The sequence below is a fragment of the Trachemys scripta genome, chromosome 3 (genome assembly GCF_013100865.1).
Source record: "Trachemys scripta elegans isolate TJP31775 chromosome 3, CAS_Tse_1.0, whole genome shotgun sequence".
In the NCBI taxonomy this organism is placed as follows: domain Eukaryota; kingdom Metazoa; phylum Chordata; order Testudines; family Emydidae; genus Trachemys; species Trachemys scripta.
This window is the reverse complement of record NC_048300.1, coordinates 164348513-164363537: the sequence shown is the minus strand read 5'-3', so window position 1 is coordinate 164363537 and position 15025 is coordinate 164348513. Positions and strand designations below refer to the sequence as shown.

The 15025-nt window shown below is 38.5% G+C and overlaps 1 protein-coding gene across 1 annotated transcript in view; it reads left to right on the top strand.

The window, feature by feature from the left end:
• Positions 1 to 15025, top strand: part of ARHGEF10 (Rho guanine nucleotide exchange factor 10) — a gene marked incomplete in the record, with an annotated part of 171925 nt that overhangs the window by 77788 nt on the left and 79112 nt on the right. The window contains 8 exon segments of the mRNA XM_034766377.1: positions 1473 to 1589; positions 2835 to 2949; positions 5049 to 5161; positions 9013 to 9090; positions 9312 to 9491; positions 10274 to 10390; positions 11952 to 12044; positions 14186 to 14356. Of these exon segments, the coding sequence (XP_034622268.1) occupies positions 1473 to 1589; positions 2835 to 2949; positions 5049 to 5161; positions 9013 to 9090; positions 9312 to 9491; positions 10274 to 10390; positions 11952 to 12044; positions 14186 to 14356 (984 nt within the window).

The window sequence follows — 15025 nt, the reverse complement described above, 5'->3', positions numbered from 1 at the left end:
CTGCTGTTTTTCCCCCTGGCTGAAACAAGCTTAAGCTACTGTACCTGATGCTTGCTGGGGTAATTCTGGAACTGACTGAAGAAAGATCTGATTATCATTCTGAATACATTAGGCAGCAGTTGAGAAATGCTCTGCACATAGTGTGCCTGAAGTGGCAGGATATTTTGTTTCTTCGCTCTTGTTACCTGTGGCGTATTGGTGGGGCTCCAGTGGAACACACTTTTAACCTTGTTTTTTTGTTGTTGTTGGTTTTTTTTTTTTTGGTGGGGCGGCATGTTTGCAAAATGAAATGCCCTCTTGTTGGTAGATCAAATTCTGCTCTCATTTACATGGGTGTAAGGCAAGAGTGGTACCAACGGTGTTAATTGCATCTTGACCTATAAGGGTGTAACTGAGGGCAGAATTTGGCCCTTTGTTTTCAACTTGGTGGACATCTCGTTTCATATTACCTCAATTTGTTGTCAAACAATGCTACTGATGTCAAAATGCAAAGTTTTATACTGGATATTTTCAGTGAATATTTTTCTTTGTACTTTCACCTGAGGTTCTCAGAGTGCTTCACAAACATTGATTAATAAGTCATACAACAGCCCTTGGCAGGTATTGTCCCTTTAATACAAATTCATGCACAGAGTGATTATATGACTTGCCCAAGGCCGGCAGTGAATCTGGAATAAAGCTGTGAATAGGTCACAGAATTCCTGATTCCCACTCCTGTGCTCTAACTAGTAGATTATACATCTTTCCGTACTGGACTATGCTTACCCAACTCACCAGTGCGATGAACCTCCAATTTAAAAATATCTGGAAGTTCTGCAGATACTTTGGCCTATTTTGACAGTTTTTCGTTCAGTTCACCATTCTTGAGGATCTTCAGAAATATAGAAGCTAGGATTCATACTTGGCACAATGGAGTGATGTTCTAGGTTAATGCTAATATATCATAATAGCAAGAGATGCACAGTATAACTTTAAATTTAGATGAGCTTAGCACAACTGCTATTCTTTTGGATTGAGGGAAGCTTCCTCTTCCTTCATCATGTTGTCAAAGCACTTGCCAGTGGATCATGAAGGCCTCAGTCTAAGCCTCAGTGGGTATACTCTACATGGGGATAAAAGACCCAGGGCATGGCTGTGGCTGGCCCAGGTCAGGGTCACAGAGTTTGGGCTCCACCCTGAGCCTGAATGTCTACAGAGGAATTTTTCAGCCACGGAGCCTGAGACCTGCAAGTCCGAGTCAGCTGACCCAGGCCAGCCATGAGTTTTCATCCTCGTGTAGACATACTCAGTAAGTGCAGCAATGTGTAGAACACACAAACAAAAAATCCAGCTCCACTAATTGGTTACATTCTCTCTATTGACAGGACACTGACAGGCAGACAGAATTGCATGCATGATACTTCGCATGTACTTCAGTGTTAAGTTTGCACTACAGCCTTTTTGAAAAGATTGTATTTTTTTATACACTGTAGCTTTCTCATGACCTAACCCGTTTAAAGGAGCACTATGAGAAAAAGATGAAAGATTTGATGGCAAACACTGTGGGAGCGGTAGAGATTCAGCAACTAAAGCAAAAACATGAGCTGAAGGTAGTGTAGTTAATTTTTGTAACAAGCTACGTGTTAAAATGATTGTTCTTCAAATGCAGACAATGTTATCTTTTCTTTGTTAAACAGCAAGTTGAATATCAAAAATGGAACAGTAACTTATTTAACATTATTACTAAATGTACTGGATATTGTACAGTTTGTCTTACAAGAACATTGTCAAGGATTTCTATAGTATTTACTGTCTGGCTGTAATACTTTTACAAGATCAACTACAACATAGTCTTTCCTTAATGATTGAGGCCCCGATTCTGCTACCTGATCCATGTGTGCAGATCCCTTCTGCCCTTGTGGAGCCTTGTAAAAGTCCATGGGAACTATGTGGGCAGAGGGGTCATCCCACATGGATCAGATTGCACGATTGGGGACCTTCATGCTTGTACAGAATGGAACTGAAATGAAGAAGGTTGTTTTTCAATAACAACTGCTCATCTACTGAAAGTGCCTTGTCACAGCAAGATACTTTTGTTTATGCCCTGTTTATAATGGACAGTGTCAGCACAATTGTGGGAGTAGTGTTCATTTTTGCTGTGGCTGCAGTCAGGAAAGGGAGAGCAGTTTTTTTAATGGAGATTTACTAGTAAAATTGCATCTCTGGCTAATAATTATAACACTTTTTTTACGTGTGCCTAAAATAAAATAATGTAGACCCTGATGGGCTATAATTTAAACATCCTTGTAATACAGTTCTTATTTAAGAATGTAATTAATTATAAATGGAACCAGTGTTCAGATCAGTTTCGGATAGGTTTAGTAGTTTGCATTTGAGGTTGAACTTGGACCAGGTTTCTGCTTCATGGCCGTGACATTCTGAGATCTATTCTCAGTACATATCTGCCCATCTGAACCCTTGAATGGTGGAAATCTAGTGGTTCTTGTAAAATTTCCACCATCTTGGATTGCATCCAAAGCAGATTCAGAAAACAGGTCTCATCCAGGTGTAGATGCTATCCAAAAAAAATCAGAGGACAGGAGAGACCAGTGTTCAGATTTGAAGTCCCACCTCAATTAATATATTTTAAAATACCTATAAATATTCATAACACCTGGAGTAGTTTTTTTCATAAGATTATAGTCATTTGACCATAGGTTAGATTTTGGGCCTAAACTACTTGACAATGTTCTTTTAAAAGGTGACATCTTTTAAGACGATTGATGCTACAATATGTTGAATTCTACTCCTATTATTCACTGAACATGTAGAATATGTTTTTTGCTGTCTTGCAGATGCAAAAGCTCATGAGAGCTGCCAGGGAAGGTACCAAAGATGGCTACGAAAAGACTAAAGCAGCTGTGAAGAAAGGTCGGTCATTCATCAGAACCAAATCCTTTATTACCCACGGTAGGTGTGGATTATTTAAGTTTCTCTATAAAGTTCACTTAGATAATTAAGTTAATTGTCTTAGCATGTTATTTATTACCAGCAGTATTCTGGACCCGTGAGAGCAGAGTTACATTGTTAAAACCTGAGTCAGCCAGAGTTACATTGATAAAGCATGTCTCAGTCACAATCGGGGCTCTGATAGATCTGTGGTTGTGGAATCTCCAAGAGTTTTAAGATTTTGAAGGCAACCCTGAGGACCTTGGAAATTCACTAGAATCCTGAGTCAGCCATATTATCCTTCAGTCAGCCTTCCATCGCCATGTAAGTGTGCTCCTTTACAATAAGCAGTGTCATAGACTCTGCCTCGTCCAAAGCTCATATGCAGTATGGCAAATGGGACCATGGGAAATGTCAGGGGATAAGTGTCCCCCATTGCCTTCTTTCAAATAAACCCCTTGAACGTCAGCCAGCTGCTGAAGAAATCTAAAGAGTCTGCATCCGAAGTATGCTTTCCTGGTTTAGCCCCTCAGTGGAGTGACAGTGATTACTATTAACCAATGAGCATTTGCCAAGTGACACTGTATACTTACCACCACGATTTCCTATCCTAAGCATAAAGGGAAACTGTTGTATCTCCATGCCATGGTGTGGAGTATCATTGTGTCAGCCCAGGAAAGAGGAGTCTAAGGACTGCAAGCTGAGTGCTGCCACCTACCATCCTTCAAGAAATGGAAATTGATAGGAAAGGAAGGAGCTTTCGCAGGACACTGCTGATCTGAATAACCCCTGTCCTTGATAACAACAGATACACAGCCCTCCTCACCATCAGCAGCAGAGCACCACAATAGTTTTTAGCCTGGGAAAGTGTCAGGGAGTGCAAAGTTCCTTCTCATCCTGAATAAATGCAGGGAGCTAGTCTGTCTCGCCATTCAAAATGCCTGGCAAGGGGATTATTTCAGCCATAAGGCTGTAAGGACTGACACACAGTGCGAATCCCTGGGGTGGACTCAGACTGGTTCTTGAACACAGGAGTTTGAGTACTGGAGAATGGAAGGGGTTTTTACACAACTTTCCTGCTCATAAATTTATCCTCATTCATTAGTGTGGCACAGATGGATTTGGATTTTGACCTTCACCATCAAGTCAGCCAGCCATTGTTTAGTCTGCCATGGAGCTAACATATCTAGTTATTTAGGGGCTATGTAGTCCAGAAGAAGGGCATGTACATTTCTGGCTGGATTGAGCTCTCAGCCAGTTTCCTAGTCCATGGGAAACTGGTTTGTTTTACAGACTCTTTCTGAAGAAACACATAGACTTTGCAAGCTAGCAGAACTCCTTTCTTAATTAGCTTTTTTCTAAGCCATATCTGCTCATGCTCTTTGCTTCCTGAAGCATTACTTCCCTATATCTGTGTGTATTACCAATCACTGTACTGAGTGTTTTCTACATAAAATCAATAGCAATTGTTAAGTCCCTAGTGGACTACATGGAATCTCTGCCTCTCTTCCGTTTCTCTGCCTGAGAAATTTTTGTTTTAGTTGGTTGATTTGCTTGTTTATTACAGGTTTATGTATTTTATTTTTTTGGGTGGGGGGTTAGTTGGGAGTGTCAGTGTGTGAGTGTCATTCATATGGTGGAAAGTATTTCTTAAGAGAAAGATTTTGCAGCATTTCTTAAAGACGGTCAGATTATGGATCACCTAATCTCCTGTGGAAGTTTGTTCAACAGATGCATCCCTTTGAGCAATACTGCTTTGTCCCCTGCTGTCATATACTTCATTCTGGGCAGGAAAGAACAAATGGAAGTAAAGCAAAAGACACAGAGGCTGCCATCTGCACTGAGGATGCTGGGGAACTCTCCCACTTGTGCTATACCATTGATGCACCCCTATCATGGTGAAAACATCAGCAGTTATTCTCTGCATAGCTCCCACTGTTTCTGGCACTGAAGAAACTACACCGGTGCTAGAGTAATGATGGCAGAGTTCATTAACATGCTTGGTGTAGACAAGACTGTGGATACCCCAGTATGATGACTGTGCATGGACAATGTGATTCTGGTTTTCCTACCCAAAGAGATATAAAAATTGACTTTCTGCTGTATTTCATTATATGTAGATCATAAAGCATCCTGTCTGGAAGAAGAGGAACTAAATTTATTTATTGATGTTGACTGTATGCATACAGAAGCAATTATGACTCCTATGCCTGAAGGATTATCACAGCAACAGGTAGTACTTTGTGTGTGTTTAAATATTATGGAAACGCACAGTAAATGTCTTATAGGATACGGCATTTGCATGGACAAAAATCTGATTTGTGGTGGGGTAATTGTGCATGTAAATTAAATAGACAATGCTGTATTCATTGTAGCTTGCATGGTTGTTCACCTGGTTTAGAAAATCATGCCCTAAATCCCTTATCCAAGGTCGCACAGGAAATCTGTAGCAGAGCTTGGACTAGAACCAAGGTTTACTGGATTCTAGCCCTTAACCACAAGATCGTCCTTTTTCCCAACTTGGCTGCCATTGCCTGTCTGTTATTCTATACTTCAGTCTAGGTTGAGGTAGGTGAAGAACAGAAATCAAATTAACAAGAAAAATCTCCCTTTCGTCCAGAGGGGAAGTTACTAATTTGTATTTAAGAGGATTGGTTTAAATCTAATAATTACTTAAGTTTACTTGAAACTAAATCAGAGTATACAATGTTTGCAAAATGAAACTGTCCTGAGTTTTTATTGGTCAGAATTACCACCTTTGACAAATACACCGTGGGATTTCTAGAAGAAAATGTTACAGTTGTTAAACATTAAAGGCACTAGAAGCATTTTTAGAGTATGATTATACTCCACCCTCTTCAGAACCCCATTTTCAGGAGACAAGCATTTTGGATGTTTCAGTTCCTGTAACGGGCACTTAAAGCAGAGCACAATCTAGAAAGTAGTGACAGAAGATAAGCCTAATATACTGTAAGAAAATTAATGGGCCAATAATATATTCATTCTTCAGATGAACAGTGAAGTACCAGATTGAAAACAACTTCAGTAATGCAAGAAGTAAAGTCTCTTTTACATTGACTTCTCTTTATTCTTAGGCTTTTGGAATCTGATCTCCTGCCTTCTTCCTTACCCCCTTCAGTTCTATACAGTTCCACTTTTGAGTCACATTTCTCTTGGATCCATATCCACACCTTAGGATAGATTGGGAGGTTGAACATAGAGATGGTGTGAATTTAAGTAGCTCCATGGAAATTGGTAGGCATGAATGCAATTGCACTAGACATAAGCTTAGCCAGGGATGCAGAATGATGTCCATGGTCTTGCTTTAACATTAAAACTTAAAGTTGAATGTGACATAACTTTGGGTGAAATACAGCAGCTGTCCTTAAACATGTCTATTGGCTTGAGAGATGTTACCATTGTTCCTGGTTCTCCCTTTAAAGTGTAGAAAATATCTCTCAACCCTCCTGAATCGTAAAAAATGTCTTCTGGTTATAATTATTGTTGTATAAAAAGTAATGTTAAATATTATATATCCACATGTAATACTAAGTATTATCGATTAAGTATATTTGATGTAATTGGATGACAGTATAACATTTGTTCTTACCTGCGGCAGCTAAAGGAGGGTTTCAGCTATATAGTGGGAAGGTGTCAAAGACAATCCCTATGTACTTGGGATCTGGGTTCAGTGCTCGAGAGACCCCCACAGTTTGTCCCCAGGTAGTGCACAACTTATTGCTGAAGACTAGCCTTTTGTTAGTTCAAGATGCAGAGCTCAGGTTGAATCTGGCAAAGGAAATTCGTACTGGGATGCAGACTGAGCTGACAGAGAAAATTTGGTGAATGGCTTGAAGAACATGGAAGCAGACAGATAGAATGTATGATACATGAAGTGATGAGAAATTGACAAGCAGGGAATCCACTGGGCCCCCTCTGTGAGGAGAGGAGAATTAAAACTCATTATTGGATCACACTTTCTTCCAATACTAACCATAATCTCCAGGCACCAACACTTTTCTCATCTTCTCGTCAAAAAGGGGAGAATGTCAGAAAGAGAATGGCTTAATCCATAGCCATTAAAAAACAACAAACAAACAACACCAGTCCTAGCTCCCCATCATTAAAAGACACTTCTAGTGTTTTTCCCAAAATATTTCTCTTTTTGATTAAGAGACTATTCACTCCCTTGAGGACAATATGTCCTTTCATCATTTCAGATTTGCACACGACTGGTGTTGTTTGTTTGTTGTTTTTTAATGGCTATGGATAAGAATATTAAATTATTTGTGTATTGAGCATAAAAATCCATATGCTTCCCACACACATGCACATTGGTATCATGGTGTTTCTTTTTGAATGAAAAATAAAGTATTGTATGTGCACTTGGCAATGCAGTAAGTGTATAGTGTACAATTTGGTCTTTTAGACCAGGGGTTCTCAAACTGGGGGTCGGGACCCTTCCGGGGGTCGTGAGGTTATGATATGGGGGGTCATGAGCTGTCAGCCTCCACACCATATCCCGCTTTGCCTCCAGCATTTATAGTGGTGTTAAATATATTTAAAAGTTTTTTAATTTATAAGGGTCGCACTCAGAGGCTTGCTATGTGAAAGGAGTCACCAGTACAAAAGTTTGAGAATCACTGTTTTAGACTTTCTTTATGAATATGTTGCTTTCGACCACAAGGTGGCATAACAGTTTTTGTTTAAATCCAGGTCCTGTTTGAATTCCTCTTTATATACTGTGTCATACTGTGAGCCTGGAAATGTTGGATCATTGAATCAGTCATTTTAGTTCTGCAATCATAATCTCTGTTACAAGTTTTATATGTTTAGGAATAAAAAATGCTGGGACATAATTTATTATTTTTCCCACCCAGCCATACCAGCAAAAATATGGGTGTAGCAGACTTATAATATTACACCAAGTATATAACAGACCCTTTGTTAGTGTCTCCTGCATATCTATCTCTGTTAGGCATTAATAAGATGTCTATCACAATGATATGTAAGCACTGATATTGTGCATTATATTTTATGTACCGCTGGGTCTGATACATGTCAGAAAATTATTATAGAGTTAAAGTCACAAAACCCAACATGTTTTGGAGAAAAATTCAATGGAAATTAGTCATAGAATCATAGGACTGAAAGGGATCCCGAGAGGTCATCTAGTCCAGACCCCTGCACTCATGGCAGGACCAAGTATTAATATATGTCTATTTATATATATATATATATATATATATATATCATGGGACCTATTGCAATCCTGTTACGCTGTATGAGAATAAACAAGAATGTTGTTCCTCAAGGTAATGGGAACAAAGCACTGACCCTACACCAATGCTTTTTCACTGTTATTGTTTATAAGTCCTTATCTTCAGGAGTCTGTCATTGGATTTTTTCCCTCCAAATCAGTGTTAATATGTTATGAAGATGTAAAACAACAAAAACATGACACTTGAAGTCTGATTTTGAAAACTGGCCAACTATGTTGCATCTGTATATCAAATAGCTAAGGTTCTATCACCATCTGTGCCCACAGCTATCTGTACCCCAAAAATTGTGGGTGGGAAATAAGAGGCCATATTTTAAAAGTGAACCTTTAAAATGAGACAGTCAGAAAAGAAAACACGTATGATTACTGCTATTATAGTATTTCATGCACAATTTAAAACATAATTAGAGTAATAATAAGTTTCATGAATTTCTGAAGAGCTATGACATTTATTTTATTATAGTTCCAATGTCAGGAATACTTTAGCTTGACATATAATACCAGGATTGATTTGTCAATGTAAGACCTTTATGGTTAATGTTTAATATGAGTCTGTGATTTTGCCTAATACTCTTAACTCTGTTTCTATTTTAGAAATAGGGTCAACTGGGCCAACTGTTTTTTTCCCCCCCTGTAAGTTAGTTATTTCAGACTAGTAAACAAAAAAGAAGAATTTAGTAAACAAACTCCACAGTGTCTGTACATCTCTGTCAGTAATAATCATTATTTTCAACAAGTCCCAGAAATGAAGGAAGTATCAACTACTTTAAGTTTGAGAGTTTAACTTTTATCACTTTGAACAGGTTGTGAGAAGATATATTCTGGGCTCTGTGGTTGACAGTGAGAAGAATTATGTGGATGCTCTCAAAAGAATTCTGGAGGTATCTAAATATTGTTTGCTTTTTACTATTTGGAAAGGAACGAAATCCTCAGAATTATTCACGAACTGTACTATGAATCATATGCATAAGGTTAGGGGGGGCATCAGATCAAATGTGTTTTCTTTTGACTATAAGGCAGGATTTGGCCTAGGTTTTACTTTTTGATGTTAAATTCTAATTTTTTTTCAGGTTGTTTGAATGAATCTGTTTTCTTTATTCAGCAATATGAGAAGCCTCTCTCAGAAATGGAACCAAAGCTACTGAGTGAAAGAAAACTCAAAATGGTCTTTTATCGTATTAAGGAGATTCTTCAGTGCCATTCAATGTTTCAGATAGCACTAGCCAGCCGTGTCTCTGAATGGGATTCTGTTGAAATGATTGGAGATGTCTTTGTTGCTTCAGTAAGTAAATACAAGTGAGAAGAGGCATGAAAAATGTCTATTTTGTTTTTAAATTGTTGATCTGGTGTCTGCTGTAATAGCACATGTACCTATTAGGACAACTACATTGACACCAACACGTCTTCTGTTTGATTGGCTGCAAGTGAAAGAGCTTTGGCCAATATTTTCAAATGTGTGTGCCTCATGTTAGCCACCTAAATCCGCAAAGGATGGGCGTGGATATGCAGGAAAGTAGCTACCCCAATCCTCAGCCCAACAAGGGACAACCTCTGGATTAATGTAGTGGTCTTAGAGACCACTCCACCAATTGGAGTTCAGCGCATGTTAGCGCCACTCCTCTTGCCTCCACTTCCCCTAGACATCCCCTCCTTTGCTTAGGAGGGATAAATGCAGTAATGCATAGTGCTCTAAAGCATCCACATACATCAGAGGAAGCTTTTCTGGGCAGCTGTCCCTCCTCTTTGTATTGCCAGAATCTGGTCCCATATATTTAATGTGGCTGAGCTGAAGTGTCTACTAGAACCATATGTTTTACAATTCATAAATTTTGCAAACTTACAACTTTAACTCTGCATTCGATACATTTGCATGTTGTAGCTTATCAGGAGTTAACTGGTTAGTTCCAACTATGGGCTCAATAGAAGTTGAAGGTATTTAGCAACTCCTATGCGGAGCATTCAGTTCCTCACAGCACCAGGCATTTAGACGTCAAAAATAAAAATGAGCCTGTCTTCAGCTGGATTTCCTGTTGATGACTGAGGTTTGTCTTGTCTGCATTTCAGTTTTCTAAATCCATGGTTCTAGATGCATACAGTGAGTATGTAAATAACTTCAGTACAGCAGTGGGGATTCTCAAGAAAACATGTGCCACGAAGCCTGCCTTTCTAGATTTTTTAAAGGTGAGTACATTTAAGCTTGAAAGAAAGCTGAAGAAAATGATGTAGCACAAGATGAGTTAGGGAAAAATTTGGCCCCATGGTGTGTAAATTTAAAGAGAACCAAGTTCACCCACAATTCTAGTGTAGCCGGAGGATGACATGATTTTAGCCCCAAGGGGTATTTTGCCATGCACCTCAGTTTTATTGACATTCAGAATGACTGTTGGGATTCTTTCACGTCAGATAAACATTAGCTGAGTCACATGCTGAGGCCTCATCTTTCGACAAAGTACATTATATATAAAAGTGTTAAATTAAAACTCACTCTGAACCTTTCTGGGCATGGTAAAAAATACACAGAGCTAGTAGCCCTCAATCTCCTCAGTCACTTCAGTGGGATGTTTGCCTGAGTGAGGACTGTAGACTTGGGACCATAATCTTCAATTCTGGTCAGGCAAAAGTGAGGATTTTAGAGGACTAGAGCTAGGGGGCACATGAGTGGTTGCAGGTCAGTACTGTAATGATGGGCACCATTATTTGCATTTTGAGTTGTGCAACATTATTTGCATTTTTAAATGTTGATATAATACTTTCCAGAAGCTGGGAATGGGCAACAGGGGGTGGATCACTTGATGATTACCTGTTCTGTTCCTTCCCTCTGGGGCACCTGGCATTGGCCGCTATCGGAAGACAGGATACTGGGCTAGATGGACCATTGGACCATACTGACCAAGTATGGCCATTCTTATGTTTCTTCCTCACTCCACCCCGCCCTGGTTTTGGACCAAATACATACTGTTCAAAATATTTCAGCATTTTGAAAAAAATGAGAAAAATCTTTAAAAATCATGAAATTTTACTCCTGTTTGTCAACCAGCTCTAATAAGAACCTCCCTAGAAGATTCCAAAGTTCTCCTCCTGAGCATGCAGAGAACTAACAAAATGACAAATCTGTTTTTTCCTCCTTTCCCTGGGTGTCCTTTGATATGTATGGACTTCGCTTTGTGTTTACATAGCTTTGAGCTTGAGAGTTTTCCCTAGACTTTCTTTCTTAAAATACCAAAATGGATGAATAAATATAGATAGTACTGCATCAGCTGGAAAGGTTTTACCCCAGATCCCATGACAGAGAACAGCCATAATAGAAAATAAGGCCACAATCCAACAAAGCAGTTACTTTTATGGTTAAATTTAAGACATGGAACAAGTCAATGGGAACACTTGCATGCTTAAAGTTAAGCTCATGCTTAAATCCATTGTCTAGACAAGTAGAAATGTGCTCAGTTCACACAGAATTTAGTTTCCCATTTCAGCTACTTTTGTACTGTTGGGATTTGTCTCTTCCCTTGTTTTTAAGGAGGAAGTTTTCTTTCTTTTCACTTGCCATTATGACAAATTAAATGGTAAGATTTTTCACAGAGACCTAACTAATACTTCTAAATGAATTTGTGAAATCTTAATTCTATTCCTGGTACAAAGAAAGTTATTGATATAAAGAAATCCTGGCAAATATTTTAATTTTCTGAAAGACAATAATAGAAATCTACTAACATGAGCAAATGCAGTGACTTTCTCATTTCAGCAATGCCAGGAGTCGAGCCCTGATCGAATTACACTCTATGGTTTAATGATGAAACCCATACAACGCTTTCCACAGTTCATTCTTCTGCTTCAGGTAAACAATACTTACCAGTGAGGCTTAGCAGATAAATGCTTCTTTTGTATTCTCTTAGTACTCACCCTCTTGGGGGATTCTGTGGGATCTGTTATACTGTAGCAATATATTGAAATGGGAGCTGTTTTTGAGTCTTGGGATCAAACAAGTGAAAAATTAAGTATGTAGTAACGAGAGCTGTGAGGTTCACTGAGTTTTTGTTTGTTTCACATCAGCTCGAAACTATTTTTTTTTTAATTTTTCAGCGAACCAAAAAAGTTTTTAAAAAAATTTACCTTGGGTCAAATAAAACATCATCTTCAACCCAAAATGAAACATTTCAGTTTGTTTTTTGAGAGGGTTTTTTTTTACCTTCTGAAATTGTTAAGATAAAATTGAGATTAAAAATAAAAACAAAATGTCATTTCAAATCAAAAAGTCAAATGTTTTGTTTTGAAAATGTCAGAATGAAACTTTTTAGCTTTTTTGGAATCTTTTGCTTTTGTTTTTTCTTCAGCCAAAACAATTTGGCAAAATTGCACACATTTCACCAACTGTTTGGGCCAATCCAAATCTTTATTTTTTGACAAAAAATAAATAAATAAAAAGCTTTGTCTGAAAATTTTCATCCAGATGTAGTAATCTTTTAGTTTGAGTGCCAGGATCTACTGTGGGAAAAAGTTACTAGAGTTTGGTACTTTACCTTTGCACGTCAATAAATATTTCTTTAGGTATCCCTCATTCAAAAACAGTTGTGCCATGTATTTGTGTACAGCTGTTGTTGTTTTAAAGGGAAAAATACACTACATTCATGTAAGGGCCACAATTGTTCCGTGCGGAGTTTGGACACTAGTGGTTCTTCTCTCTAGGAGTCTTTAGGATGTCTGTGCAGTGATCAGACATCCTTTTTAAAACAAAAAATTGTTTATTTTGCTGTAGGAACAAAGCATTTAGACAAAAAGGATTTTAAAATAACAGTCTACATGCATGTCTATTTCACCCAAAGGCTTACCATCCTCTGATGGAACCCTACACAGACATAACTTCTTCACACCCCCAGCAGTTGCCTCTATCTCTGCTTGTATCCCCTGAACATCTCCACCCAATTTGAGAAAATATTCCTTCTTAAACTGCTATAGTTCTTTTAATCTTTTGGCTCTCAGGCCTTTTCCTATCCTGGCACTGTCTCTTAAGAAGCCTCAACTGTTTGTGGGGAAGTGGTTTATCTTGAACCTTTCCATTTTCTTCCTGTTCGTTTTTCCTTACAGCCCCCTAGTAATCTGAACTAATATAGTTGTACAGTGGACATCTCAATAACTGACTTAACATATAGTATTATTAAATTATTACAGAGCAGCTCCAATTCCATCCCACTAGCCATGATCAGTTGATTAATTTCTTCTAGGTGTCATGGAGGAAGACTGGTTTGAGGATGGTAGGCCATGTGTAAGTGTGGAATGAAGACTAGAGATGGTTGAGGGAAGGAGTTCACAAGTGGGCAGACAGGCTAGCATCATTGATGCGGCAGAGGAGATGGGGCAATCTGATAATAAATAATAGTGGGTACATAGGAATGTCTGAGAATTGTCGGCAAAGGAAACATGCTGCCCAAATGGTTTCAGTGTCTGCCTCCAATATGGAAATGTTTGGAAATTATTTCAAGATCCATGGAGCAGGCACTTTCTTCCACTGTATTTCGTACAGCATTAAGCTCATTGTTCTCATTTAGTAAATAATAATAATGATAATGATGAGAAAGAGTTTCAGTATGACTTTACATTAAATTAAAGGTTGGGAAAGTTTTTCAGGCTTATTGGATACAGGTATCTACGTATTATAATGCATGTTGATTTTCAGACTGTTTCTTTAATGTCATTTGTATCTTTCATATTTTTCTTCAATTTGGAATCCCATCTCCTTACCTACTTACTGGAAAATAAGCTTCACAGGCCAACATCTCTTTGAAGAGCAATTAGAATATTCAGCCAACCAAGAATCCAAAGTGCTCTATTATTTGCATCAGAAGTCATTAATAGCATTGGGGTTATCCTCGAGTAGACTTCAGTTTCAGAGCAATGCAGTAACTTTAGACAGACGTTTACAACACTATGTCCCATCTTTAACTTATGCCTCGGAAATCATATCTGTACTCCTTTTTTTAGGATATGTTGAAAAATACTACTAAAGGACATCCTGATAGGCTGCCACTGCAGATGGCTCTTACAGAGCTCGAAACATTGGCAGAGAAATTAAATGAAAGGAAAAGAGATGCAGATCAGCGCTGTGAAATAAAGCAGATCGCAAAAGCCATGAACGAACGTTATCTGAACAAGGTTGGGACAGAATATAATTTATACTGTGGAAGCTCATACATTGCTAATTTCTTATTACCTTCTCCTGAGCAGCTAGTGGAGTGGCTACCTTATCTGCACCCCTTTGTGTGATGGTTCTATTTAAAGCATAGGTGGATTTGGGGGATAGAATGGCTGGAAAATGTAAGGCACCTCCATGATAATATAGGTCTACTGTCCAAAACCACAATGTGCTGTGGGTGCAGGGTTGTGTCCAGTGCTGCAGCCCAGTGGTGTTCCATGATCTGGTAAAGGGAGAATGCTAACTCCTTATCCCACCTCATACCTTCACATAGATCCTCTGCACAAGGACATGCTAATTTGTCTTCATGACAGGATCCAGGATTTAGCCCTATAGGCAGTGTAAAGTATTTAATGGTCCATTTTTTCCCTTTAATATTTCAACCCAACAAAGCAGTCCCAGATGCGCTGACTGATGTATCTAATAGTTTCTTGTTTTGCCTGTATTATTCAATTATTTGGATAGTAAAATAGAAATATCCTCACGAGAATGGTGAGATACATTTAAAAGGAATTGAGACAGGAACAGCCTTCTTGTCTTACTGTGCAGCATAAATGCCTCTGTTCTTTCTGGGAGATGAGGCATCACATACCTGAATTACTGCTCATTTATGATTTATTCTCTTTAAT